This window comes from Vipera ursinii (genome assembly GCF_947247035.1).
Source record: "Vipera ursinii genome assembly, chromosome: 1".
Lineage (NCBI taxonomy): Eukaryota > Metazoa > Chordata > Lepidosauria > Squamata > Viperidae > Vipera > Vipera ursinii.
In genome coordinates, this window is record NC_139512.1 from 190020483 (window position 1) to 190047200 (window position 26718).

General features: G+C 39.3%; 1 protein-coding gene across 1 annotated transcript in view; it reads right to left on the reverse strand.

Annotated features, from left to right (window-relative positions):
- Positions 1–26718, reverse strand: part of COL4A1 (collagen type IV alpha 1 chain) — a 154987-nt gene that overhangs the window by 114698 nt on the left and 13571 nt on the right. The window contains exon 2 of the mRNA XM_083349205.1: positions 3184–3234. Within this exon, the coding sequence (XP_083205331.1) occupies positions 3184–3234 (51 nt within the window). The remainder of the gene's footprint in view (positions 1–3183; positions 3235–26718) is intronic.

The window sequence follows — 26718 nt, forward strand, 5'->3', positions numbered from 1 at the left end:
CACTCATTATGAGATGTGACTGATGTCTTAGGCAAGGGTGCAAATATTGCAAACCAACAATCCTATGGAACTCATCACCCTCCTTTTATCAGGGCCCACATTGGACTAAATTGGAATTAAAACAAACAAACAAAAACTCATTTTACTGCAACATGTTTTATCATTTGGTATCTACAGAAACTTTTACAATACAAATTTAATTTATACCTAACTTAAAGTGTGCAACACAACAACAAACGTTATGCTGTCATTACTGCTGGACATATTTTTTTAAAAAGGTAGGCCTGCGATATCCTAATGGATTAGATTTAACAGAAATACCAGAGATTTAAAAATTAAGAAGCATCAGATTGTTGGATACATTATCCCTGTTCATCAAATTGTCTCCTTCATACAAAACAGAAAAAATACCAGTGTTCTACTTTCTACCTGTAATCCGCTGCTATTATGTATATTATATTATACAGTATTATGTAAAGGTTATAACTGAGGTAAGGCCATTATCTATGAGTTTTAAGTGTCAGAATTTGTACTTTGAGTTTGGTCTTTAAATAGATTGGGGGGGGGAAATACAGTTAATGAAGCATTCACATAATCATCTTCTACCTCTATTAGTAATTATCTAGTTTGTATTGTACTAACTCAGATATATTTCTTTTTGAAGAACTGTGGTAGTTGTCATCACAAAATGGATTTGGGAAATCACAAATTAATTGTCTACAATTAACACAAATTAATACAAATCTGAAAAGAAAAAATGGGTGAATTGAAATTAAGAATTTGTTGATGATCAGATTTTATAAATAGCTATTAAAAATATCTGATGACTTCTGTTTGTAAACTCATGAATGTTATTCACTTTGAATCTTGAAAATTAAGACAGTTAAAATTAATTTACCTCTGTCTTCTTAGTAGAGATTGTGCCTATTGAAGCACTGTTGACCTAAACACTAGCAGCTAAAAAACTAAAAGAAAGGAAGTGGAAACGGGTGCTTTTACCTCCCCCCATTAATCAAATGGTTGTCTTTATTACAGTACTGTGGAGAGGAAAGAGCCCCTCCCTTGGGGATTCTTCCGCCCGGGACTCAATGATCAGCGCTTTGGAGAATTAATTGAATTGAAGCAGAGCTGCCGGAAAGAAGTCTTTTAATAGCAAGAAACTAAGATGAGTGACATTCAGCAAAGTTTCTTGGCCAGCTAGAAAGAGTGTTCTCCAAATGTGTGTCTTTATACCTTTCCAGGGTTTTCAAAATTGTCAATTTTGATTCGTTGAATTTCTGAGTTTTCAAAGTGTGGAGCAGTGTCTATTGATGGGCTAGTTTCTTTATCCAATCTTGTTTAGGAAAAAGGTTAAAAGTTAATCCCTGTCTCAGGAAAGAATCTGATGTGTTTCATGTATTTTATGTATTTTTCTGTGTTTCTGTTCTAATCCTGTCAGCCTTAACTGCTGAGGCCTGGTCCTGCATTCCTTTGGTTAAAGTTATCATCAATGTTTGTTCAAGTTGTTTGTTTGCACTTGGGTTCTTCTGAGGCTGTGGGTTCTGGAAATGAGCTAGACAGAGTTTTTGTTTTAATTTAAAAAGGACTTGTGATTTAATTAATTCTTTTTTGGGGGGACAGCTTATTTTTACTTTGGAAAGATTGAAACTGTTGTGATTAAATTTTCTTCCTGCCTCCAGATTTCTTCTTCTATCTGAGGAGGGGGGTAGGGTCTTCCTTCAGTGCCTATTGATATAAAATAGCTTCTAATTTAAAAACAACAACAACAACAACAACACAACAACTGAAGAGGATCCCAATCTTGAAAAAAGGGAACATGTATGGAGAACTGCATGCCAGAGAACATGTTTTGCATGCAATTGTTCCTTGCAGGTAGAATCAGGAACAATTTCTCTGTGAAAGCTATGGCCGGGCAGTATAATATAGACCAACTTGGTCCATACATACTGATACAGAAGGCAGTTTCCTAAGAACCCCATGTCTAGATCAAGGCCAAATGATACAATGATACAATCTCCATTCCATTTCAGCCAGTCACATTTTAAATTACTTTTCAGAAATATTTATCCACAGATTTACATATTCACCTTTATGGGGATAGAGGAAAGTTCTATCATACCATTTGCCGTTTTCCATGAGATTCTAGGGTAATCCTAAAAATCTGTGAGACAGGCCTAGCTTAACACGTGGCTTTGCCAAAATCTGCTGAGCCCATCTTTGATGACTTAGAGATCCTGCTGCACCTTGCCTTTATACACCTTGCCTTTCGACTGTGTCTTTAGCAACCACTATAGGGTGGGGCACAATTAATACTAAGGAAGTCAATGAGTGGAATCTTTGGACTCCATTAAGCCTTTCTCTCTTTTTTTGTCCAAGGCTCAAGAATTTCAGATTTCAAGGTTACAATCTCTGTACCTCCTGCATTAAAAATAACTTTCTTTTCTGCCATCCCTCCATGCATTCAAAGACTTGAATTAGTTGTTCACAGGAATGAACATAAAATACTCTAAAGTTTAAGATATATGATTTACAGAATGTTTATTAAACAACACTGATATATGTCTTACTCAAATAAAAGCTCTGTTCAGTGAACTTGATAGGACTCTTCAGCCGACTGCTTGATTTTATTAATAAATGGTTTAAACGTCAGTATTAACTTTTGTTTTCTGCATTTCTATAAATGGGCAAGGGTTTTTAGTAAAATGTCCATAAGGAAGTATGAGGTTTCCTAAAACTGTTTTCCCAGAGGAATAAAGTGGATATGATCCTACAAAGAATGTCCTTCCTAAAACCATTAAAAATTGAGATTTGTAATATAAAGTTTCTCAGGCATGTGGATATAATATTAGAAAAACCCTGTTCTTATATAGTTTCCAGGCATCCAAAAGCAAGCCATTTCAGAGGTTATTGCAAAACTTTACTTCAAATGTTTGTTGGTGGAGAGAGGAGGGAGAGAGGCAATTCCTCAGGCAGCCCAATCATTTATCACAGCTTTTATCTTAATCTTTGCTCCGCTATGTTTTCCAATTTGGTTATGTCCAATTTTTACTTCCACATAGCTAAATATTATCCCCCCCCTCCCAAATTGGGTGCCCTGGTGGTATAAAAGTTCATTGATCCTGATTTATTCAAAATTGACAAAAACAAAAGGAAGGAAAAATACTGCAAATTCAGAATACTTACTTTTTGCCCCTTCACTCCACTGCAGTCACATTTTCCACAGCCAGAACAACCCTGTAATTTAAAAAAAAGAGTAATCCATCAATTTGGTAATATCTACAATGAAGGTTAGACTTTGTTAGATAAAGTTTGCTAGAGAAAAAGTTGCTTGTACTGAAAATATATTTGTCTGCTCAGGCTATTTAAATAATGTTGACTCCATTAAAAAACTAATTTAGATTGTAGATAAAGAGAACACAAATCTCTGCAACTGCAATACTGGTATTTTTTAGGAAACAAAAAAAATATTTTGAAGCTTTTATCTATGAATTGATCTGTTGGAGTCCCTATTGCAAAGATACCTTTTCTCTGCTTAACCCCAAAGAACTGGGGAAATAGGAAATCAAGGGTCCTGCAGTATCATACCGCATGATATACTGGATATAAATTTAGCACTTGCCATACTATAGCAAAAATACTATTAAGAATAATCATAGTGCTTTGATTCATGACAGTAATTTCTCCACAAAAATATTTGGTGTACAACTGTGTTATAGCAACAGAGACACCCTGCTTTATACACGTGGCAGATGCATAGACCTGTGTGTTGCAATTTTAAAAAAAGATAAAAATTCCATATTATTGAGCTTAACTCCTGGTGACTTTGTGGGCACAAGCTTCTATTTTTCTTGGCAACAATGTAAACATGCTTTACCATTGCCTTTTGTTGGGATCGTCTTTTAAACTTTCCAATCTAGCCCACACCTTTGAGATTCCACTAACCATCTCTGACCCTACTAGACAACTAGTAAGAGATATTAAGAGACATTCAGCCTTTCCTGCCTTTATCATTCTTAGATATTGCAATTTATACAAAAGAGCTCTACTCCATATGTCCTATTATTTGGAGGCCAGGAACTAGAGCTGTGATTTAATAAAGAGTCTGGGAAATAACATCTGATGAAGTTTCCTGATCTATTCAGAATTTCTTGAGGGGGCAAACAAAACCCTCATACAGTTTAATTGATCTAGTCATTTTTTATCTGATGATAAAAGAGAGTTATAAAGTATTTTTGAGGTGGACCTTCTTGTTACTTTGACCAAAATTTCTGGAAACAATTAAAAAGCTACATTTTTTATTGTCAGAAAATCTAAAATCTAAAATTCCAAGATTATATCTGAAATACTTTTTAACATTTATACCAATTTCTTTAAGAGAAAACAATTGCCACAGCTTATTCTACCATACACATCATAATATAGAATAGAAATAGTCCAGCAGGGTAACAGTATGGTTTTGCGAACTGATTCTTAAATTGCTTGTTTCTAAGACTAGGTTCACTCAATACACAGGTAAAAAGTGCTTGCTTGTTAGTCTTCAGTGCATTTTCTAGATTAATTAAGTTTCATTACTAATCCAGACTTAATTAATCTAGAAAAATGCACTGAAGACTACAAGCAAGCATTTTTTAGCTGAACTTAGTGAACTTTTTTAGTGAACTTACGTAGTCTTAGAAACAAGTAATTTAAGAATCAGTAGTCTTCATTAGAATCAGGAGGGGACTCTCAAAATATATGTATGAATAAACATGCAAAGATAAAAACCCATGACAAACTTAATTCTTCAGAAAGGTAGCCTCTCAAAACATACTGTGCATGGTACTCAAAACCTATTGTGGGAAGAATCCAGATAAAGAAATATTTTGGGGAATATAAAAAAGGAAGAATATATTTCCCCAAAGGAATGATGGAGAACATCTTAAAAAAAACAGGAGCTAGTCCCCAGAAACCAGTCCCAGCCCTTCTCCCCAAGCAGAAACTAGGCAGAGGCCAGCTTTTAGAAATGCAGATGTAATAATCCCTTCAGGAAGGTTGGAGCCAGGAAGCTATTAGGAAGACCAAGGAACCTAAAATCTATATAAGGTAAAGGTAAAGTTTCCCCCGCGTGCTAGTCATTTCCAACCCTAGGGGCCGGTGCTCATCTCCGTTTCAAAGCCGAAGAGCCAGCGCTTGTCCGAGGACGCCTCCATGGTCATGTGGCCGGCATGACTAGACGCCAAAGGCACACGGAACGCTGTTACCTTCCCACCGTAGTGGTCCCTATTTTTCTACTTGCATTTTTATGTGCTTTCGAACTGCTTGGTTGGCAGAAGCTGGGACGAGTAACATGCGCTCACTCTGTTACATGGCACTCGGGATTCGACCTGCCAAACTGCCGACCTTCTGATCGACAAGCTCAGCATCCTAACCCACTGAGCCACCACATCCCTTTTTAAAATCTATATACCCCTACCCAAATTCTAAGGACAGGAGAAATAATAGGATTAACCCACCAGTACCAAAAGGGCACACTCAGACTCAGGTCAAAGTACATGACACAGGAAATATAAAGCCTCAAACAGGAACATGAAACAACCTCAAGAGCCCCAGAAGATATAAAAATCCACCACTCCCTGCAACAGGTGGTCAGTTTTCCCAGAGCCATCTTTCTGTCTGGCTCTCCTCTTTAATAAACTGCAACCTTCTTTATAAAACAGTCTTCATTTTGATTATTCCCACCTTGGACTGGACCTGATGAAGATTTTTTTTCCAACACTATGAACCCACTTCCGTTTAAAAAAAGAGTTTTTTGTGGAATCTGTGGAGAAGGGAATAAATGAAATGACCCAGAACCAATGGCAAAAATGTATTTGTCTATGAAAGGTCTCTCTGGAAGGGGAAAAGTATGTGTATTTTTATTAAGTAGGTTTTTCCCACGTAGCTAACTAGTACCAAGGTAGGCTCCACCTTTACCACCCTGGCCCTCAGCTGATCTTAAGCTTAACATCTATTTCCAAATCATAGGCCATAGTTCTTTTGACCTTTGACCTATAGAATCAGAAAATGAAAACCCAATCGGGTTTCAGGCCCGGGCACAGCACGGAGACGGCATTGGTCGCGCTGGTGAATGATCTCTGGAGGGCTCGGGACAGGGGGCATTCCTCTGTCCTAGTCCTATTAGACCTCTCGGCGGCTTTCGATACCATCGACCATGGTATCTTGCTGCGGCGTCTCAGGGGATTGGGAGTGGGAGGCACAGTTTTACGGTGGTTCTCCTCCTATCTCTTGGGACGTTCGCAGTCGGTGTTGGCAGGGGGGCAGAGGTCGACCGCGAGGTCTCTCATTTGTGGAGTTCCTCAGGGGTCGGTCCTCTCGCCTCTCCTGTTCAACATCTACATGAAGCCGCTGGGTGAGATCATTCGTGGCTTTGGAGTTGGGTATCATCAGTACGCTGATGATACCCAACTTTTCTTTTCGACCCCAAACCACCCCAGTGATGCCCTCGACGTGATGTCCCGTTGCCTGGAGGCGGTTCGGGTCTGGATGGGGAGGAACAGACTCCAGCTCAACCCCGACAAGACTGAGTGGCTTTGCATATCTTCATCCCGGGTTTATTCGGACATTCCACCTCTAACTATGGGGGGTGAATTATTACCCCCCGTAGATAGGGCTCGCAACTTGGGGGTCCTCCTAGATTCACGGCTCACCTTGGAAGATCATATAGGAGCCGTGACTAGGGGGGCCTTTGCACAGGTTCGCCTGGTGCGTCAGTTGCGGCCCTATCTTAGCCGGGATGATCTGTGCACGGTCACTCATGCGCTCGTGTCCTCTCGTCTGGACTACTGCAACGCTCTCTACATGGGGCTGCCCTTGAGGACCACTCGGAAGCTCCAACTGGTACAGAATGCAGCCGCGAGAGTGGTGTTGGGAGTCTCCCGATACTCCCACGTTACACCTCTGCTCCGTGAGCTGCATTGGTTGCCAGTTGTCTTCCGGGTGAGATTCAAGGTACTGGTAACGGTATTCAAAGCACTCCATGGCATGGGGCCGGAGTACCTCAGGGAACATCTGCTGCCGGCATCAAGCTCCCTGCGCCCTGTGCGTTCCCACAGAGAGGGCCTCCTCAGGGTGCCACCGATCAGAGAATGTCGATTGGTGGCCCCCAGGGGGAGATCCTTCTCTGTGGGCGCTCCGGAGCTGTGGAATCAGCTACCGGTAGAGCTCCGGATGGCGCCCGATCTTCGCTCCTTTCGCCGCGATCTCAAGACATTTTTGTTTGTACAAGCCGGCCTAGCCTGAGGGGGAGTGTTGGGGTTGTTTTATCTTTTGTTTTTTAATTTTTCTGGGGGTTTTAGCGTTGTATTTATATTGTTTTTAACTAGGGCAATTGTTTAATCTGTTTTTAATGTTTGTATTGGTTATTTTATTCTGCCCTGTGAACCGCCCTGAGTCCTCAGGGAGAAGGGCGGTATATAAATGTTATTAAATTAAATTAAATTAAATTAAATTTTAATTAATAAAAAGTTACTGCTTTTGTTTCTTTAGATTTAGCATTCCAAATCATTAAAAAAAACCAAAATGTTTAACAACAAGGTTTGCTAAAAATCCCAAATGGCTATGAACTTTCAGTGTTAGGAAAGGAGTTTCTAATTGTAAATGTTTATTTTCCAGGAGTTTCCAAGAGCATTCTGATCTTTTCTGCTTTGGGTAGCGTCCCCTCATTGGTTCAACCAGCAAGGCCAAACATCTGTGGATTTTTTCTGTGGGAAGACATATCCTCTAAATAAATTGAAAAAGAAATGGACCTCTCTTTCCTGAATTTAGATTAAACATTCATATTTGAACTATAGATACTTGTGAAGAATATAGATCAATACAGTACAGTAAACACTACAGATCAGGAGTTAGGAGGGCACCTATGAACTTTGCAAATAAAATATATTTTTTAATTTAAAAGTGGCTTAAAAGATTTTTTGTTGTGAAAAAGTTCAAATTTCACAAGACTTAAATGGGTTTCAGCATTTTACAGAGGAAGAGTGATCTTTCATGATTTGGGGCAAATTTTAAAAAAATGGGAGGGGCAAGTAAATTTGAGCCCTCACACAATTTTACCCTGAAGTGTTTGCCATTACTTTATACAGATCACAGAACAAGACCCAGAAATTTGTGAAAATAAAAGCCTTGGCCTTCCACTAAGGAGCACCTGGATTGGGGAGAAAATGGAAGAATGACCTTTGAGAATCCTAAAAAGGCAAGAATTTGTGCAGAACTTCCAGAAGACATTCTTATTTATTTATCCTTCAGACTGTGAAACAGCAATATCTCCAGGTGGGAGCACATATGACACAAAAGCTTCATTTGCCAAATGTTGCATCTGCACATTTGTCGGTCTTGGACTGCCTTGGAATATCAACTTGCCAAAAAAAGATGAATAATCAACATCATTTTTGACCTGATTGTGAGAGGACTTTGGAGGCTGAAAAGCCCCATAGAAAGCTGGTTTTAGAAATTGCCAAAGGATTCCCCCAAGCAACAGACTTGTGTACTCTTTTTTATAATATATTTTATTGATTTTTTAAACAATTTTTTAAACCTTAATATTTGGTAAACAGTGTGTTGTTTGGGTTTACATTTAAAAAAACATTTATTTGGTTTCCACATAATAGCTTTACCTGATTTCCTCTTTTTTCCATATTTTTCCATATTAACCTTATTTTTCCATATTTTTCCATATTAACCTTAAGTTAATACAATTCTTGTTGTTTTGGTAGATAACAATTGAGTATAATTTTTTTCTAATATTTCTATAGATAATAATCACATCAATATAATATTTCTTTTCTATCTAGTCATTCTGGTTGCTTCATCCTAGATCCTGTTTACAGTTCTTGTTTACATTTGTTTCTCCCAGAATGTTCAAGACATTCTTACTGGTTAAGATTTTCTCAAAGTTAATTACATTTAAATATTTAAGTCTATTTTTTCTCATGTAAGCCATCCCAATACTTTTACCTTTCCTAAGGCAGGGCTTTTCAACCGGTGGTATGCGTACCACTGGTGGTATGCGAGCACCTGGCTGGTGGTTCGTGGTGTTGCCTTCCTCCCCCCCACCTCCCCCTTGCCCCCCCACTCCTTACCAGCTCACTTGCTGCTGGAAAACATGCTGCTTGCCGGCAGCCTGCAGGCGAAGAGTGCAGGCACAGAGTGAGGCCCCTCCCTCCCCTTGAACTCATTGTCAGCAACCTTCCCCCAGAAGCAAGCCTGAGCCTGAAGGAGACAGAGACATCCTTGGCAGGTAGGTGTTCATTTTCTTTTCCTCCTCCCTCTCCTCTTCCCAAGGTTCTTTATGGAGGGGAAAGCAAAGTGGCAATGAGTCCCCAGGATTCATCCCACAGCAGCAGGTAGGAATCAAGGTGCACATTTTTTTCCTGATCTGCGCCAAGGTAGGCAAAGCCATCAGAATGTGGAGGGAAAAACGTGCCTGCCTGACTCCCTCCCCCCACTGTTGGCGACTCTGTACAGCTGGCCCTGACCTCCGCTGACTGTAGCCCATTGGTGGAGGTTGAGGCCAGTGGTACAGAGTTGTCAGCTGATCAGCGGCCCTGTGTATGCATCCACCTGGGCCCACAGGAGCTCTGGTGACTCCATAAGGCCAGCCCTGACCTTCATAAGTGGAAATAGAGGTAGATTGCCAGGACCATGAGATCGGCATTTCTCACCACACGCTGATCTTGCACTCCTGACAGTCTCCCTCTCTTTGTTTCAGTTTGCTTTCTGCAACAGAAAGCAAGGTGAAACCGAGCGGGAGAGATTGCAGGAGAGCGAGATCGGTGATCTCGCACTCCTGATAGTCTCCCTCTCTTTGTTTTAGTTTGCTTTCTATTGCAGAAAGCAAGCTGAAACAAAGGGAGGGAGACTGTCAGGAGCGCGAGATCAGCACATGCTGAGAAATGCCAATTCCCTCTGCTGCGCGTCCCAATCCCTTTCCTTGCAGCAAGGCAAGCAATTGGGACAAGGAGTTCAAGATCCAGCGTTTCTCAGTATGCGCTGATCAGCGCATGCTGAGAAACGCTGATTCCCTCTGCTGCATGTCCCATTCGCTCTCCTTGCAGCGAGTATTTACTGGCCTCACTTAGCAACCTCAAGCTCCAGAGAAGGGAGGGAGGGAGGAGGAGAGGGAGGAAAGGGGAGGAGGGAGGAGGAGATGGGAGGGAAGGAAGGGCAGGGGAGAGGGGATAGAAGGAAGGGAAGGAAAAGGTTTTGACATTACAGATGTTCTTCTTGGAGGGGAGATCTCCAGGTGGACAGAGCAAGGCAGAAGGGAGACTTCTGGAGACTTCATCGTTGCAGCAAACTCCTCTGCCATTATACACATCTGATAATGGAGAGAAAAGTGGACTTTCTAAGGATGTTTTCCATTAGAATTCCCTTTCTAGTGAGATCTACCCTGACATCTTCACTACATGCATTGCCTCTCTTGTTTGAATCTGCTTAATTGTAATTTCCTTGATTAGCTACAGTTTTCAAGCAGTTATAATCTCTTTCAATCTCGATCAATTTGATTTCTCCAGAGTTTCTTATTTCTTCCTGTCAGTTGTAATATGTTACACATCAAGTTCCTTGGCCCCCCAAATTTTAATTATTTTACTTTTCATAGCAAATTTCTGCCAATTTGAATCAAAGCATAGTGCTCTCTGAGCTTTGTTGCAAAGAAACAAAAAACCTTTAAGATCACTCCTCCCTATACTAATAGGGCAACCCACTACTAGAATATAAATTAACAGCAAACACCATTCCCTACCTACTAGCACTGCTGATGTTTCATAATTTGGGTAATGAAAATCTGCAAGAAAACAACCAAGATCAGAGAGCACCAAGGACCCCTCATGTCAACCCTTAGCTATAAATACTCTCCTTGATCAGCTGAATCAAAGTGTTATTCTTTTCAATATTTCTCAACTTACTGCACCCTTCTGGGTTGCACTGGTGGTACTTGAATATTGTCATGTCCTAAAGGTAGCACTCTCCTCTGCCTCTGTGCGTACTCAGGGAGGGCCATGATTTTCTCCAGGTTGGGGTCTGGGCGGCATAGCACTGGACAATGGGAAGGAAGGAAGGGACAAAGGAGGTAAGAAAGGAAGGAAAGAAGGACAATGGGAGAGAGGGAGGGAAGGAGGGCACCCACCCCAGTCCCACCCCCCTCCACCAGAGACCCATGGATTCCCCCCCCACACACAGGCACCCTGTAACCTGAGGGAGGGAAGGAGGGAGGGACAATAGAAGGGAGGAAGGGAAGGAGGAAGAGACAAAGAAAGAGGTAAGAAAGGAAGGAAAGAAGGAAGGGACAATGGGAGAGAGGGAAGGAAGGAGAATACCGACCGCAGACCCCCCCCTCCACCAGAGACTCATGGATTCCCACCACACAGGCACCCTGCAACCTCAGTGAGGAGCTGCCCCCCCAGCCATTGACTTCGCTTGTCAAAAAGTTGCAAAAGGTGATCAGATGACTCTGGGACATTGACCGTCATAAGTATGAATCAGTTGCCAAGCATCCGAATGTAAATCACATGACCCTGGGGATGCTGCAACAGTCATAAGTGTGAAAAATGGTCATAAGTCACTTTTTTCAGTGCCGTCATAACTTCAAACAGTCACTAAGCGAAATGTTGTAAGTCGAGGACTACATGTACCATTTTTTCCCTTTTTTTCTTTGGTCACATTTTTGACACCTTGCTGGGCAACTGGTGATACTCAGAGAGTGCCTTATCCTAAAAGTGGTACAATGGGTGAGAAGGTTGAAAAGCCCTGTCTTAAGGAATAAATAAGACTTAAAATAGAAGAAAGAATAAGATTAAAGAAAAATAAAAAGATAGTATGCTACTTAAAATCCATGTTTCCCCTAAGCTAATACATATTTATTTCCAAAAATGTTCTGGGTTTTTTACCATAATTAACGATATATTTAATCTTTAAATATTCCATTTAATAAATCTAGTCATCTGGTCTTTTAACTCTTATTAAACACATTTTTTAATCCATTATAATTTTCTTAAAGTCAATCACATTTAAATATCTAAAATATTTCCTTCATATAAGCCTTTTATGTTACTTGAGAGACTGCTCCCTCTTAAAATAAAATTCATATCCAAAATCTTTCTATTTCTTTAGCCATATTCAAACAGGTGTTTTGTTTTTAAATATTCTCTCTGATAGGTCCCATCGTCTATTTTCTTAATTTTCACTTTAGCCTTTTTCCCCCCGTAACTTTCTTACTCAATATGTTTTGCTGACTCAAAGAATCTTTCCATATTCTTGTGTTACTGTAGATATAAAAGGTAAGCCCAATATCTTTGTAAGAGGCATTTGCCCTTTCATGTTTGTTGAAAATCTTTTTCTTTCTTTTTCTCTTTGTTTCTCTTATAATTTCTTGTCTCTTCAGTTCTAGTGGTGTTCCTGACATCTCTGCAGTCCATTTTGTCCAATCTTTTTTCTTATCCTCAAATTTGTTTTGTGGTTTTAAAGTATAAGTTGTCTTTTCCAAATCCAATATTTCTTGTGAATTTTTTCTACTTTCCCGATACTCCCATGTAACACCTCTACTCCGTGAGCTGAATTGGCTTCCGGTTGCCCTTCGGGTGAGATTCAAGGTGCTGGTGATGACCTATAAAGCCCTTAATGGCTTGGGTCTGGGTTATCTGAGGGAACACCTGCTGCCGGCATCAAGCTCCCTTCGTCCCGTGCGCTCCCACAGGGAGGGCCTTCTCAGGATACCGCTGGTTGAGGAATGCCGGCGGGTTATTCCTAGGGGAAGAGCATTCTCTGTGGGCGAACCTGCCCTCTGGAATGATTTACCCGTGGAACTTAGGACCGCCCCCGATCTGTGTTCATTTCGCCGGGACCTGAAAACTTGGTTTTTCGATCTATCAGGCCTGGACTGAAGGGGTTTTAGCTTTTTAAATATTGTTTTAATTGGGCTTAATTAATTTAATGTATTTTAATTCTATATTATTTTTATATTGTATTTTATGCTGCCCTGTAAACCACCCTTAGTCCTTTGGGAATAGGGCGGTATAGAAATTGAAATAAATAAATAAATAAATAAATAAACAAACAAATAAATAAATAAATCATACTTCTTTGTTTTGTTAGGTTCCATTTTTAAGTCTCTATCCTTGAATTTGTGTTCAGTTATCTGTTTTATCTGCTCCTTCTCTATTGTTGTTTCTGGGATTTTTTTTGTTGTAAAGTTAAATTGGAGATGAATTGGTTTATATTTTCAAAGCTATTTTGGATTTCTTTGTGGTTTGAAATCATTGTTATTTGAATTAGTTGCAGCATATAATATGTCTCCTCTTAAAAGGTATTTATTTTTTCTTGATAAGTTCTTTCTGCAAGTTTCTGATTTTCCATAAAGCCAAGAATCAAAGTTTTCTTTTCTCTGCAAATAGCTTTGGAGCCATAGTTAAGTAGATATTTGTAATCCAAAAAGTTCAAGAAGGTTTTTTTCCTGAAGTTTATAAGTCTCTCTTTGTCTGCAGCCTAGATTGTTTTCTTTTTTTGTCACAGCTGTTCTCTATTGTTAGAACTTTGAAGGTCACAAGCAGAGATTAGTTTTTTCCAGGTTTTGCCAAGTCCTGTATGAAAGCCATAGCTGTCATAGTCTTCATCCATCACTAGATGTCAGCACCGGTTTATTTTTCAATTTTCAAAATAAACAGTTGCCTTTAAAATGAGAATCTTAACCATTCAGCATTTCAAACTTATCCACATTTAGGTTTTATATTCATTTCATTTCTATATGTTTTGGTCCTCCATAAAAGGTTTAATTCGCTGCTTCTGTTAGTAAAAGGGTGGGGCAAAGATCCCCCCTCCTTCACTTTTGGAGGTTTTTTTTTTTTTTTTTTTTTGCTTCTTAGGAATTTTTTTCTTCAGGAAAGTTGATTTTCTTCTTGAAAACCTCCAGTGATGGAGCACCCACAACTTCTCAAGGCAAACCATTGACTAATTGTTCTCACTGTCTGGAAATTTATCTAGGTTGGATCTCTCTTTAATGATTATCCACAGGAGGACTAGGAATCTTCTAGATATTGTAGTATAACATGTCCATGGCATATATTATAATATGGTTTTCATTGCTTTTTTGGAATCTTGGAGCTCCTAATGATTTTCTCTCAACCTTCAGGTGATGAGATAGATAGAACATGTACATATACGAAAACAATACAGAGAAGTCCAGAAACCAGATACAGCATAGATTCTTTGGAATTGGGATATTTGTGCATTTCCTCAATAAATCAATCTTCCAAAACAGTTTTATCAGAATGATAACCTACAATGGATACAACATACAAAGCAAAAATAAAAATGTGCAAAATGTTTTAAGGTTAATAAAATGAAAGTGTGTTAGATTTGTCCTTTGCCAAAATGAAATAAGAAGTATTGTACTGAGCAAAATTCACAATGTGATTATCATTTCACAAATAAAAACATTTCAAAAACAGGATACCAGTTTGTACAATTTGTCATTCCAATTCATGAGTTATTGATGCCTGTTTACTCTTACAGCTTGTTTTTAAGCAACTTAAGGCTAATATAAAAGACATTTTCTTCCAATGCATTATTGCATTTGTTCCCAAGGGTTCGACTGATACTCACAACACAGATGTCTTAAAAATCAGTTTGAGACTTCTTTGTAATTCCCTTAACAATTTGTATTGTGCATTTTCAATATATTTATCATGAATTTTTGTTTCTCAGTTTTGAAGAGATATATAGTTTTATGTTGTCAATATTAGGATGCATACTGGGAATACATTTGTCCATTAACAAATAAGCCAAATGTTGACATTTCATAATATGTTCTGAAACATCAATCTTTAAAGTGACTTTACAGATGTGCTGGCTTCAAACAAATCATATGTCATAGTTCTGGATAGGTTCACTTGGAAGACGCTAATAAAATTAGCAAATTGTATTTTTTTAATACAAGCATACATGGACTTTTTGATAGAATCAGACCTAACAACCAAACTCATTTCTGAAATGTACATATATATTTTTATGATCTTTTTTATATACTGAATTCATGCTTTATTAACTAGGCTGGAAAGTTCAGAAACATCATTTGTCATTTCTAAAGAGGGAATGAAGATACATTTTCCAATTGACCAGATAAATCAACTAAAAGGAAGCCAAGAGAAAATTAGCAAATTTAGAACAGTTATGCAATTCATTTTTAGGACTCCTTTTCTTTTAGTTCTTAGTGAAACACTGACACAGGAGGTGGGATCTGTTTCAGTGGTTTGAAGACCAGGAAATTTTCTGGTCTTTACTATATCCTTTTAGGTAAGAGGCAATGGCAGACCACTTCTGTAAAATCTGCCAAGAAAACTGCAGGGACTTGTGCAGACAATCTCCAAGAATCTGACATGACTGAATGGGAAAAAAACAGAAAATTGTATCCTTTGCATCATTTTGACTAAATTGGTTCACACCATAGTTGTATTTCTGAATCCTGCTTTCACTTTCTGAGGCAACAGGGCTAGAAAATAACATTATCAATTTTAGCATGAATTGGGTGTGAGGTGGTAATTAAGGTTTTGTAATCATTATCCATGGAGCAGCAGCCCCTTATTTGGCTTAGGGCAGGGGTCAGCAACCTGAAACAGTGAAAGAGCCACTCGGAACCGGTTCCCTCACAAAAGGAAAAACTGGGAGCCGCAAAAAATTGTGCGCATGCACGTACATGCGCACATGCGCAGAACAGGGTTTGACTGAAGAGTGGAGCCAAGGCGAGATATGCACCTATCCTGCATATTTGAATTGATTGGTTGGACTTTTTTAGTCCCACTTTTTTTTTTGGACTGCACGTGGTAGAGGACCGGGAGCCGCATGCGGCTCTGGAGCCATGGTTTGCTGACCCCTGGCTTAGGGCAATGGTTTCGGCAGGAAACGGGCCATGGTAGAATTTTCAGATTACTGTATATTAGACAGGGTTCCAATCAGTTTCATGGCTCAATTTAAAATGCTTAAATTTAAAACCCAGGACCTGTGTATTTCAGAACACATCCTTTCCTGGGCATATTTCTGTATTCTCATTGATTAGAAATGGATGTTCACTAAATCTTTTTATGACTTCACCTTACTCCACCCCATTTGCAGGAAGACCTCAAATATATTACTTCTGTTATCATGCAGAGATATTCCTGATTTCTATGGCCATTAACAGCATTCATTAAGCTATTATTAGAGATCTGAGCCAACAGCTTTTAAAAGGTTTTGAAATTAGGCCTAAAATTATGTGAAATCAGATGTAAATGCCTAAGAAATAAAAAAGTGTTATTAAAATAGAGAACAGAAAAATGCTGTCAGAACCTGGTTATTGGCTGGGGTGTAATTTCTTTATTCCATCTTCCTGCACGTTCTGCCCTACTCCTGGGGGGAGGGGAGGAAGCTACAGGTGCTACAATGTATCTTCTCCATTTTGCTATAGCCGCTACCATGTATCCTCTCCGCTTTCCTCTATCTGCCTGCTCTTTGATATATTTCCCTTACTGCCAGCCTGTGGTGGGAATGGAATGTGTCTCTGGCCATCTGCCTTATCTCTAGCTGTGGAAGAACAGGCACGAAGACCTAACAGCCTAACAACCTTGGGAACGGTGTCTTATCAACCCTGTTCCCATGGTGGGTTCACACCTGGAGATTGGCCCGTTTGAACTGACCAGATGGACTATTGGGGTGGGGTTTGCCAGTTGCTCTTTTAACCTGTTAATTCATGTGAAAAACCCTCAAATCCTGCTTTTCATGCCTGCTGTCAACTTCTCTTAATAAAAGTTCCTTTTGGAATGAAGCTGTTCCAGGGGTTCTGCTTTCTGGGAAGAGGGATTGAGGCAGGTCCTTACAAATACACTGTTTGAAAACTCACTTCAGATATCGAATTATAACTTATAATTATAAATGAATTATAAATGAATAGAAATTGGGTACCAAATAAATTGGTATATAAGAGTTCCCACCAACAAAGGGAACCTTCCACAAAACAAGAGGAGATAAAATACTTCAGTGTTTGATCTCCATCTTTACTTTGGCCAGTTCTATAAATTAAGGTCTATGATATAAACATAATCACAAAATATATTAAATTAATAATTATATATATCATCTATATACCTGACATAATGTGCCAGGTGGTTTTTTTCTATTTTGTTCTGTACATTTGATAAAACTGCATGTTAATTATTATTATTATTTTTAGAATTAGGAATATGTCTGTATTTTAGACAGCTCACTGATGAAATTATTCAATAATTTACAATAATTAACATTCAGTATGGTATCATCTCCTATTTAAAAGCTGGGATTTCTATAGAATTGACAAGAAAGTTTGAAAAAGAAAATCTTTCCATTAATCCAGAAGAATTAATCCAGAAAAGAAACAACAATAAGTTTCATGTAAAGGTCAAAAATGAAATGCTTCTTTCACATACAAAGCAACTTTAATACAAATCATAGTTCTAAAGGAGAAATTATTTAGAATACATTACAATGTCATCCTTATTCTTTTCATGATTAGAACAATTACACATTTATGTTAACAGATAGTCAATGTTTCTTTTTTTGAAAATAGGAATAAGTATACAATCATGTTTATTCTATGTACTGTATTTTATGTAGAATTTTTTCTCAATATTGAAATTAAATCTTATATTGAAGTGTACTAAGGGCACAACAGGCAATAATGGAACTGGCATATTTTCATCATACTTTGCTTACTTACATTTTGCTTGCATTTGTGCAATAATAATTATTTTACATTTTTAAATAACCAAAATGAAGGATCTAAAGTTTTGCACATACCCAGAATTTGAAATGCAATTCTTAACTCAAAAAATGTGTACAAAAATGAATGTGTTAGATTGCATGCTAAAATGTATTTATTAGGAAAAATACATAAAAATAATACATGTTTATTTCAGTTAAAAGAAACTGCTGAATGGCATGAAAATGTAATACATGTATAATTGATTTATGAGTGAATAAATGCAAAACTGAAATTTAAAAAAATGGGCATGACATATCTATCTCTAATTCCAAATATCATTCAATTTGTTATAAAGCAAAGCATTTATCTGATAGAGAACTGCATTAACAAAAAGGTGTCCTGCAGTGGTTAGGGCTAATTAACAATTATTCAGTCTTATAATGCAGCATATTTCTATGTGACAAACATCTGAAATATTTAAACAGTTTGAGAAATTATTACTATTTTTATGATGTTTCATAACTCTCTTATAATTCTACAGAAAAATAATCTAATTTTGCATCTTGCCCATTTATAAAGAACATTGCGTCTTTAACAAAGAGAGGGAAAAACTAACTAGTGTGAAAAACAGAAATTGATTTCTCCAAATTATAACATACTAGTTGATAATATTTGTTTCAAATATACAGAGATATTTTGCCATCCTTTAACTGAAAGTTGCAATTTTCAGTCTATATTCTAAGCCGGGGTGTCAAACTGCCGGGCCGTGGGCGGACGCATCATCCCAAAACAGCGCCCACTCCATTGCCAGCAATGGAGAAAAAGCTCCAATACGTTGCACGACATCATGTGACGTTACAAGTTTGACCTGTCTGTTCTAAGCCTACCACACCAACATTCTGATTGGTTTTTATTGTCTTTTTAATCTGAATACCTAGAGAATAAAGCTTTCTAGTCATTTCAGTTTCTTTCCCAGAATATACCCTTTTCTAAAATTGTGGTGTTATTTACCTAAGCATCACAGTATAAACAGACCCTAGATGAAAACCTTGTTTTTAATCATTTATTTATAATTTTCACAATAAAAACAAAGCACAACATATCTCAATTTTCCATTCTAAAAATATACTAAAAAAGTGAAACTGTGCAGAATACCACTTTAAGCACTTTTTTAAAAAAAATTACATTTATATCCCGCCCTTCTCCGAAGACTCAGGGCGGCTTACAAGCTTAGCAGTAGCCTTCATTCTATGTATATGCCTGCTTGTTAGGGCTTTTGGAATGACATGCTATTTTTAGTATGTTCTAATTAATAGTTATCATTAAAATTTTGTGTATTTAGAAGCTTCTCACTTAAAACATGGTTTTTATTGGCTTCAGAATTGGATGGAAAGCTTCCATGCTTTGGTAATGCTGATAAATCTGTATGCAAAAGACCATTTCACCATGGGTACTTCTTACTAATCAAGTGGAGACTTAGAAGAAGGGGCATAATCACACAGTACTAAGCTTCCAGAGAAAGTGCTGTATTGTTTATAAAACTTAAGTTAATGCAGGGTCATATCAGGTAAGCTCAAGGTTGCAAGAATTGTCAGGACCTTGGACAGCATAGAGCAGGGGCTCTGGTTTGGAATACAGTATTCTCTTGCAGCAAGAGTTTGATCAGCAATCTCCAGGCAACTGAGACCTTACAGTAGTTAGTATGCCTACCATGCCATTGAATATGTCCACTGCTTGATTATGATTGTGGTTGACCAGGTGGCCCTTGGTTATTGTTATGGTCTCCTGTTCATGTCTGCCTGAACATAAAAGTCTTCTTTTTGGGTCTTCTAGAAGGAAGGAAGGAAGGAAGGAAGGAAGGAACAGTGGCGTAGCGTGGGGGGTGCAGGGGGGCCCGGCCGCACCGGGTGCAACATCTCGGGGGGGACGCGCTCGATGGTGCCGGGATCCGGCAGGGCGGAGGCACCGGAGCCCCAGCCGGGAAGGGCCTGACGCCCCACGGCGCGCCACACACACACACACACACAAACACACAACCACACAGCGTGACTCCTCCTTCGGGCTGCTCCGCCTTCGCTCCGGCGCTGGACGGAAGCCTTCTCTCCCTCCTCCCCCCCGCAAAGGAGAAGGCGGCTCCTGAGCGTGCACAGAGCGCGGCCCTCCTGCAAGCCCGGGGCTCCGCTGCGGAGGCTCTCCCAAGGCGCTCCCGGGGTTGCCAAAGGCAGGGGGGCGCGGCGGGGCTTGAAAGAGGGTGGATTTCCCGTGGGGGCAGGATCGCTGCAGCGTCTCTCCGGGGGTCCCTGCTCTGGAACGAAAGCTGCGTCGGCAGGTTGCCGATCCAACCGTGCATGCAGACTTTGGGGGCGAGAGGACGTGGTCGGGTGCGTGTGCGTGTGTGTGTGTGTTTGTGGGCGCGCCCGTGCTGTCTCTGTTCTGCAAAAGGCGCTTTTTAAAAAATAAATAAAATAAAAATAAAAATAAATCCTGTCCTGCTGGAATGCAGAAAAGCAGCCCTCGCCCCCCCCATTAAAAGCTTGAACTCTTCTTCTACCTTCAATCTCAGTTTCTGGAGCGCGAACCAGATTAAAAGACAAGGATGCGTTCGATTGGCTCAAGAGTGTGTGAATTTGACCGGACCCGGTGCGGGGAAAACGAGCGCTCAGATGCCGCCTTCCCCAAATTGGCCATAAACTGGGATTCGTTTCATGTCATTCAACCGGGGCTTCGTGAATGTCACAGAAACACACATTAACTGTGTCAAAACATTTCTCTCTCCAAACTCCCAAGCTACAGACTTTCCCTTTTATTTAAAGGGTTTTTTTTAAAAAAAAACTGTTTTATTTAATAAACAGCGGTTTATTTAAAGACCACATTCACACAGCACCCTAATGGCAAACCAAACGTATCATTGGGGTGACATGACAGCAAAGAATGGTGTGTGTGTGTGTGTGAACTTATACATCCAAAGCACCAGAAGGCAGGACAAGAAACAATAGATGGAAACTAATCAAGGAGAGAAACATCCTGGAATTAAGGAGAAACTTCCTGACAGTGAGGACAATTAATTAACCAGTGGAACAGCTTGCCACCAGAAATCGTGGCTGCTCCATCACTGGAAGTTTTTAAGAGGAGACTACTCAAATTGTATAGGGTCTCCTGCTTGAGCAGGGGGTTGGACTAGAAGACCTCCAAGGTCCCTTCCAACTCTCTTATTGTTATGGATGTGGATAAAGGTACAAAGAGAAGGAATGATAGTACCTCACTCGGAAACTCAGTTAAAGTTCCCAACTTTCTCCCTTCTGTCTGCTCCTAAGTCTTCGGCACCCAGCCTGGTCCGCTGACTTTGAATGACTGAAACTTTTGCTGGCAGGATGCTAAACCAACAGGTAAAGCTCAATTCCCTTACGTCAGACTGACTGGCAGTCAGGTAACAACTGCAGCCGCCGCACCTGCGGCTGCTTGCTGCTGCTGCTGCTCCTCCTCCTCCTGCTGTATTGACTCTCTGCGGCCACTCGGTTCCCCCTGCAGGAGGCGATCGGGACCGCCCCCCCCACACACGTCGCCAGCAGCGAGAGTTTCCAGCCAGGCCGGCGAATCTTTGGGGTGAGCTGCCAAAGAGAAGGAGGCGGCTTGGCTTGGATAAGCAGCGTCTGGGCAGAAAATAGGTCGGGCGCCGCAGCAAGTATGAATTCCTGGGGTTCAGCCTAAGCAGGCAAAGCTGCAGGGTGGGTTGGTTGGCTTTTCCGGCTTTGGAATAACCTTGGGAAGCTGAGGCATTGTAAGTTGGAAGTCATTGTTTGTCGCCTAACATGTTGGGTCAACCCCACGCCACATGCTAAGCCATAAACCGTGGTTGGTATCCAGGGTTTAGGACAAGATGGAGAAAACTAGCCAATTGTGGGATCATAAATCTTGATGAAGCCCATCATCGCTCCATGTGATGTATGCACTCAATCTACAAACGTAGTCCAAGACTATTCACATCTGTTGTAAGGTCATTCTCTCGTGGGGTTTATCCTGACGTCCACTAAGAGTGGAACAAACATGCCCCATTAACCATTTTCAACGCCATGTCCTCTCTTTATCTCATCCTAAATCACAGCTGAGGCACCTTAAAGTTGCCTTGTTTCAGTTTTAAACTAGCATTTTCCCTCTTCTCCAGAGACCCTTTTTTGCCTTGAACCTAACTCAGGGGTAGGCAACCTTGGCTCTTTTATGACTCATGGACTTCAACTCCCAGAATTCCTGAGCTAGTGGAAGAGACTCGAGTGCTAAAATCCACAGGTTAGGGGGTGCAAATTACTTGCCTTGCCCCGGGTGCTGACAACCCACGCTACGCCACTGGGAAGGAAGGAAGGAAGGAAGGAAGGAAGGAAGGAAGGAAGGAAGGAAGGAAGGAAGGAAGGAAGGAAGGAAGGAAGGAAGGAAGCCCAAAAAGTAATAGAGGTAATGGAAGGGGATATTGAAAGTTTTTAGTGAAATTAGATAAGCTATTCATCAGAGTCCAAATCATCCTCAAGCGAACTGGAACCTCTGAATTAAGACATAACCATAATATGTCACTCATTAACTACTACATGGAGAAGAACCAACAAGGCAAAAGAGAAGCACAGCTATGCCATATTTTAAATGCCTTTTTAACCTATGTCCTCAGCAATAGCACAGCTTTATACCAGTCCCAGCCATGGCAGAGGAATTTTCCATCTCAGTGATTTCCATGGGAGAGGGAGAAAAGAAACTAAACTGTCATGGCAGCCACTTTGTATACTTTGTCAACTCATAGGTTATGATACACAGTAAACTAAATCATCTCCCAGACAAAGAATGATTCAAGATCCTAAAATCTCCACTCAAGGTAAGTAAACTCAAATGTTAAATGATACAAGAATAGACTGAATTTCTCCTGTCCCCTGGCTCATGTCATGGACATTTATTAAAGGGAACCCAGCAGATAAAACAGCTTGGTTTCATGAGGGAATTTAAGGATATTACTAATACTTCATTGCCAGGCAAAATAAAGAGGTATCTTGCCTTGGAATTCCAAAGACACAACAATACCCAGATAATTCTAACACCTGCCTGATTTAAGATAAGGCAGACTACCAGTTTTGTGTCATGATAAGTTGGATGCAGGAAGGCAGGGCTCTGCCTTCTGCACCTGATTTCGCCCTGCTGGGGGCCCTGAAAAGTGCCCAAAGTCACCCCAAAGAGGTAATGAAGAGGAGGGGTGACTTGTTGATCATGGAGAGATGGTGGTCTTTCTGTTTGATCCAAGGAAATCCCTCTAAACTGGCAGGGGAAAAACCAGCCACACCTCTTAGCACATTGTAAACAGCATGTTGGAACTGGGTGAGAATACCGATCCTTTCTTTACTATTTTACAACTGAGTTTCCTGGGAAAGGCTTCCAAGAGGCCTTGGTGGAGGCCTTGGTGTAGCAGTGGGCTAATGCCTCCTTAAGTAACACCAGCTGCCTGCAATTATTGCAGGTTCACATCCCACCAGGCTCAAGGTTGACTCAGCCTTCCATCCTTCCCAGGTAGGTAAAATGAGGACCGAGATTGTTGGGGGCAATTAAGCTGACTTTGTAATAATGCCGCTGGGGGGGGGGGCGAAAGCCCTAATAAGCAGGCATATACATAGAATGTAGGCTATTGCTAAGCACATTTGATTTGTGCTTAGATTGTAAGCCACCCTGAGTCTTCGGAGAAGGGCGGGATATAAATGGGATTAAAAAAAAAAGAAGCTAAAAACCTCCGGATGTGAACAGAAGCGGCATTTTAATTTTTTTATGGGGGACACAAATACACAATACTGAAGTGAAAATAATACAAAGCTATAGTTTTGATAAATTTGAGAACTGAGATAATTGTTAAGATTTTCTCTTTGGAAAAAAATCACTGAGGGAAAATATAAAAATATAAGAAATCAACCTTTTGTTTTAAGAATGGAAAATGGACTTTGAATGACATCTAATGGTGAATTTGAGTGCAGCACTATAACTAGTCCCTTGGATGCTTGGTGACTTTCAGCTGAAGGGAGAACAGCTACCAATAAAGGAAAATATTTTGGCATATTTATCATCCTGACCTTCTTGGACTATAAATACCTACTGAGCTTGGACTTTTAATCTCAAGAGCTAGTGGGAGAAAAAAAAAGACTTTTGAATATGTCTGGCTGCAGGGAGGTTGAACATTTTGAACACTTGGAATATTGTGGATTACAACCTTGCCTGACTGATAATTTTCAGGATACATGAGACAAAGGATTACTATAAAATTTTGCCATTAGGACTGGATTATAAAGGCTAGATATAAAGACCAGAAAACTAGAGGAAACTTTGTTCCACTCTTATTGAGACTAGTGACACCTGAGGATTTCTAAGAATGATGCCTCAAGAAAAAACAAATACGTTTCAGAAGAAAATATTTTCCATGCTACAGCTAATTCATCAAATAATTGTTGCACATAAAGAGGACATTAAAAAAACCATAATGAGACTAAAAATAGCTGAGATGATATAAATGACCAAATCTCCAAACTGAAGCTACAACTGGAAAGTTCCCAGATAACAACTACCAATTATGAACAAATAAACCAGAAACCAGAGGCTGAAGCAGAAGAAAAGGACCTAGAGATGGAGAAGATAGAAGAAGGGAAATATGGACTGCCGTACACAAACAAAATACTGCAAGATCTACCTATAACAATGAAAATACAAAAGACCCCTTACTCCTTTCTCCGAAATACACCTGATGACAAGGAAAAAGATTCTAGAAAATGGAACATAGAATGGGCAGGGGAAATGTTTAGGGAATGTAGATGGGTGGAGTTCCCCCCCCCCAACATACTCTATCTAAATTGTCTTCCTCATGTCAAGCAGCTTTCTCAAAAATAGAAAGCAAATTTTTGGGCGATTTAATTGCCTTGGCCTGGAAAGCTACTTGGCAGAGAAAGAAAGTGAGAGTTAGATTTAAAAAACAGAGGATTTTATCTATTAGAGAAGGCACTATCTGTTTAATATACCTGTTTGAATATGATCAAAAGAATGGATGACCCTTAGATATAACTAGATTTTTATAATGGAAGATAGGATTTAAAATTAAAATAGCATTATTTTTGTTCTTTTGATATGGGAAATTTGAAAATAAGAAGATTGGTATGAATAAATTTTTTTAGCTATATAAATGTAAATAATACTGAGAAAATCATAAATGACAGATACTTCATTCCAACTTTTGTCTGTTTATTCAATCTGTATAGCCACTCAACTAAAACCAATGAACTATAATGTTAATCATAATGTTAACCATAATCATAATGTTAACACTATGGCTAGCAAAAAACATGAATTATCCTTAACATAGCAAACAGTATATGCAAGGAACACGGAACAAGTAACGCTAACATAATACAAATAAATAGAACAAGTGTTGCCACCAGCATATAGAAAGGAATTATTTTCTCTAAAGCTATTTTGTGGTTTGGTTTCTTATTTATCCTTACTCTACTAGGCAAGCACTTAGTTCTACTTTTTAACCTTCAGATAGACTGATACCATGTCACCCCCAGCAAAGCACACCACCCCCACTGGAGTTTGAATCAATGCCACTGGTTAGATTTCCAGTGGCCACTAATCCCACTAATTTAGTCTATTTCACAAGTAAAAATGTTAATAGTTGATATGGTCAGACTCTTGCATCATTGTTTGCTAGGTTCTAATTTGCAGTTGGTGAAATGGATTGCCAAATATGCTGTAAAGTTGATGGAAATAAGAACAAAGTTGGTGCAGCAGAGTGTGGTAGATTGTAGGAAAGATCACTTGATTTAAAAATGTGATTTTAAAAGTAGTTTTAAGATTGTTTGGGGTAGACGCAGGGGTGACATTGTAATATAATTTTAAGCGTATATAACCTGTATCTTAAATCATTGTATTTTATCCTGATTTTATCTCGATTGTATTTTGTTTTAGTTACATTTTAAATTGTATTTTATCCAGTTTCATTTGAATTGTTTTTGTCAAGTTTTAGTGATATTTTGTTTTTGGAACTTGGCAATTTGATATGGCCCAAGGGCTAATCAATAAATAAAGATGATGAGATGAGATGAGATGAGATGTGGTCAGACATTCTAGCAAGGTTTTTCAAAATATTGTAATATATAATGTAGTCAAACTTGAATATGAAAGAATCACGCTAAAAGATCTGAAAGCTGGAGCATGTGGTTAAGATCAGGAGATTGTGCTGATGGTTGCAGGGGAGCCTTGAGCAATCAATGCAACTGCTCAGATCCTAGAAATGGTTGATTATCTTTTTTGCTGTAACCAAAGGTTGTTGAATAAGCAATCTGGCCTAGACTGAAATGGTAAGGTTCACAAAACAAACTAAGCAAAAATAAAACCAGCACATTACATTAAATATAAGTTTAAAGCAAGCCTTTAAGGTATAAAAATTGTATTTTGGTGGCAAAAATTAAATGGTGTACAATCTAGGCAGCACTCACTAACTATGAATTCTTGTTGGGAACTATATTAAAAAGGGATGCAAAGAATTTCACAGATCCAAGCGTTACAGATCTTTTTAAAATTTGTGTTTTCACAAAACTTAATTAAATGCAAGTCTTAGAAACACTGGTTTCTATATGTATATTTCTGATAACAGAAAATCTGTTTTTGAAAAAAGATTTCTTTTTTTAAAAAATGAAATATTTCCAAACTAGGGAGTAAACCCTCCATCTACAAATTTAAAAAATGAAAGATAAAAATGCAAAAGGAGGAAATTACATCTCCTCTCTTAAGTCCCATTTTGAAAATATCTGGCTGATACAATTTGAGATAATACACACAATAATGAGCATGCTTATTGCCAAATTTAGCTTTGCTACATTGTTAAAACTTCAGATCTCCCATGAGATCATTTATTTATGTCTCCTCGGGCATCTCTTCCCATATGCAGGAAATGGATATGTAAGCCAGGATGG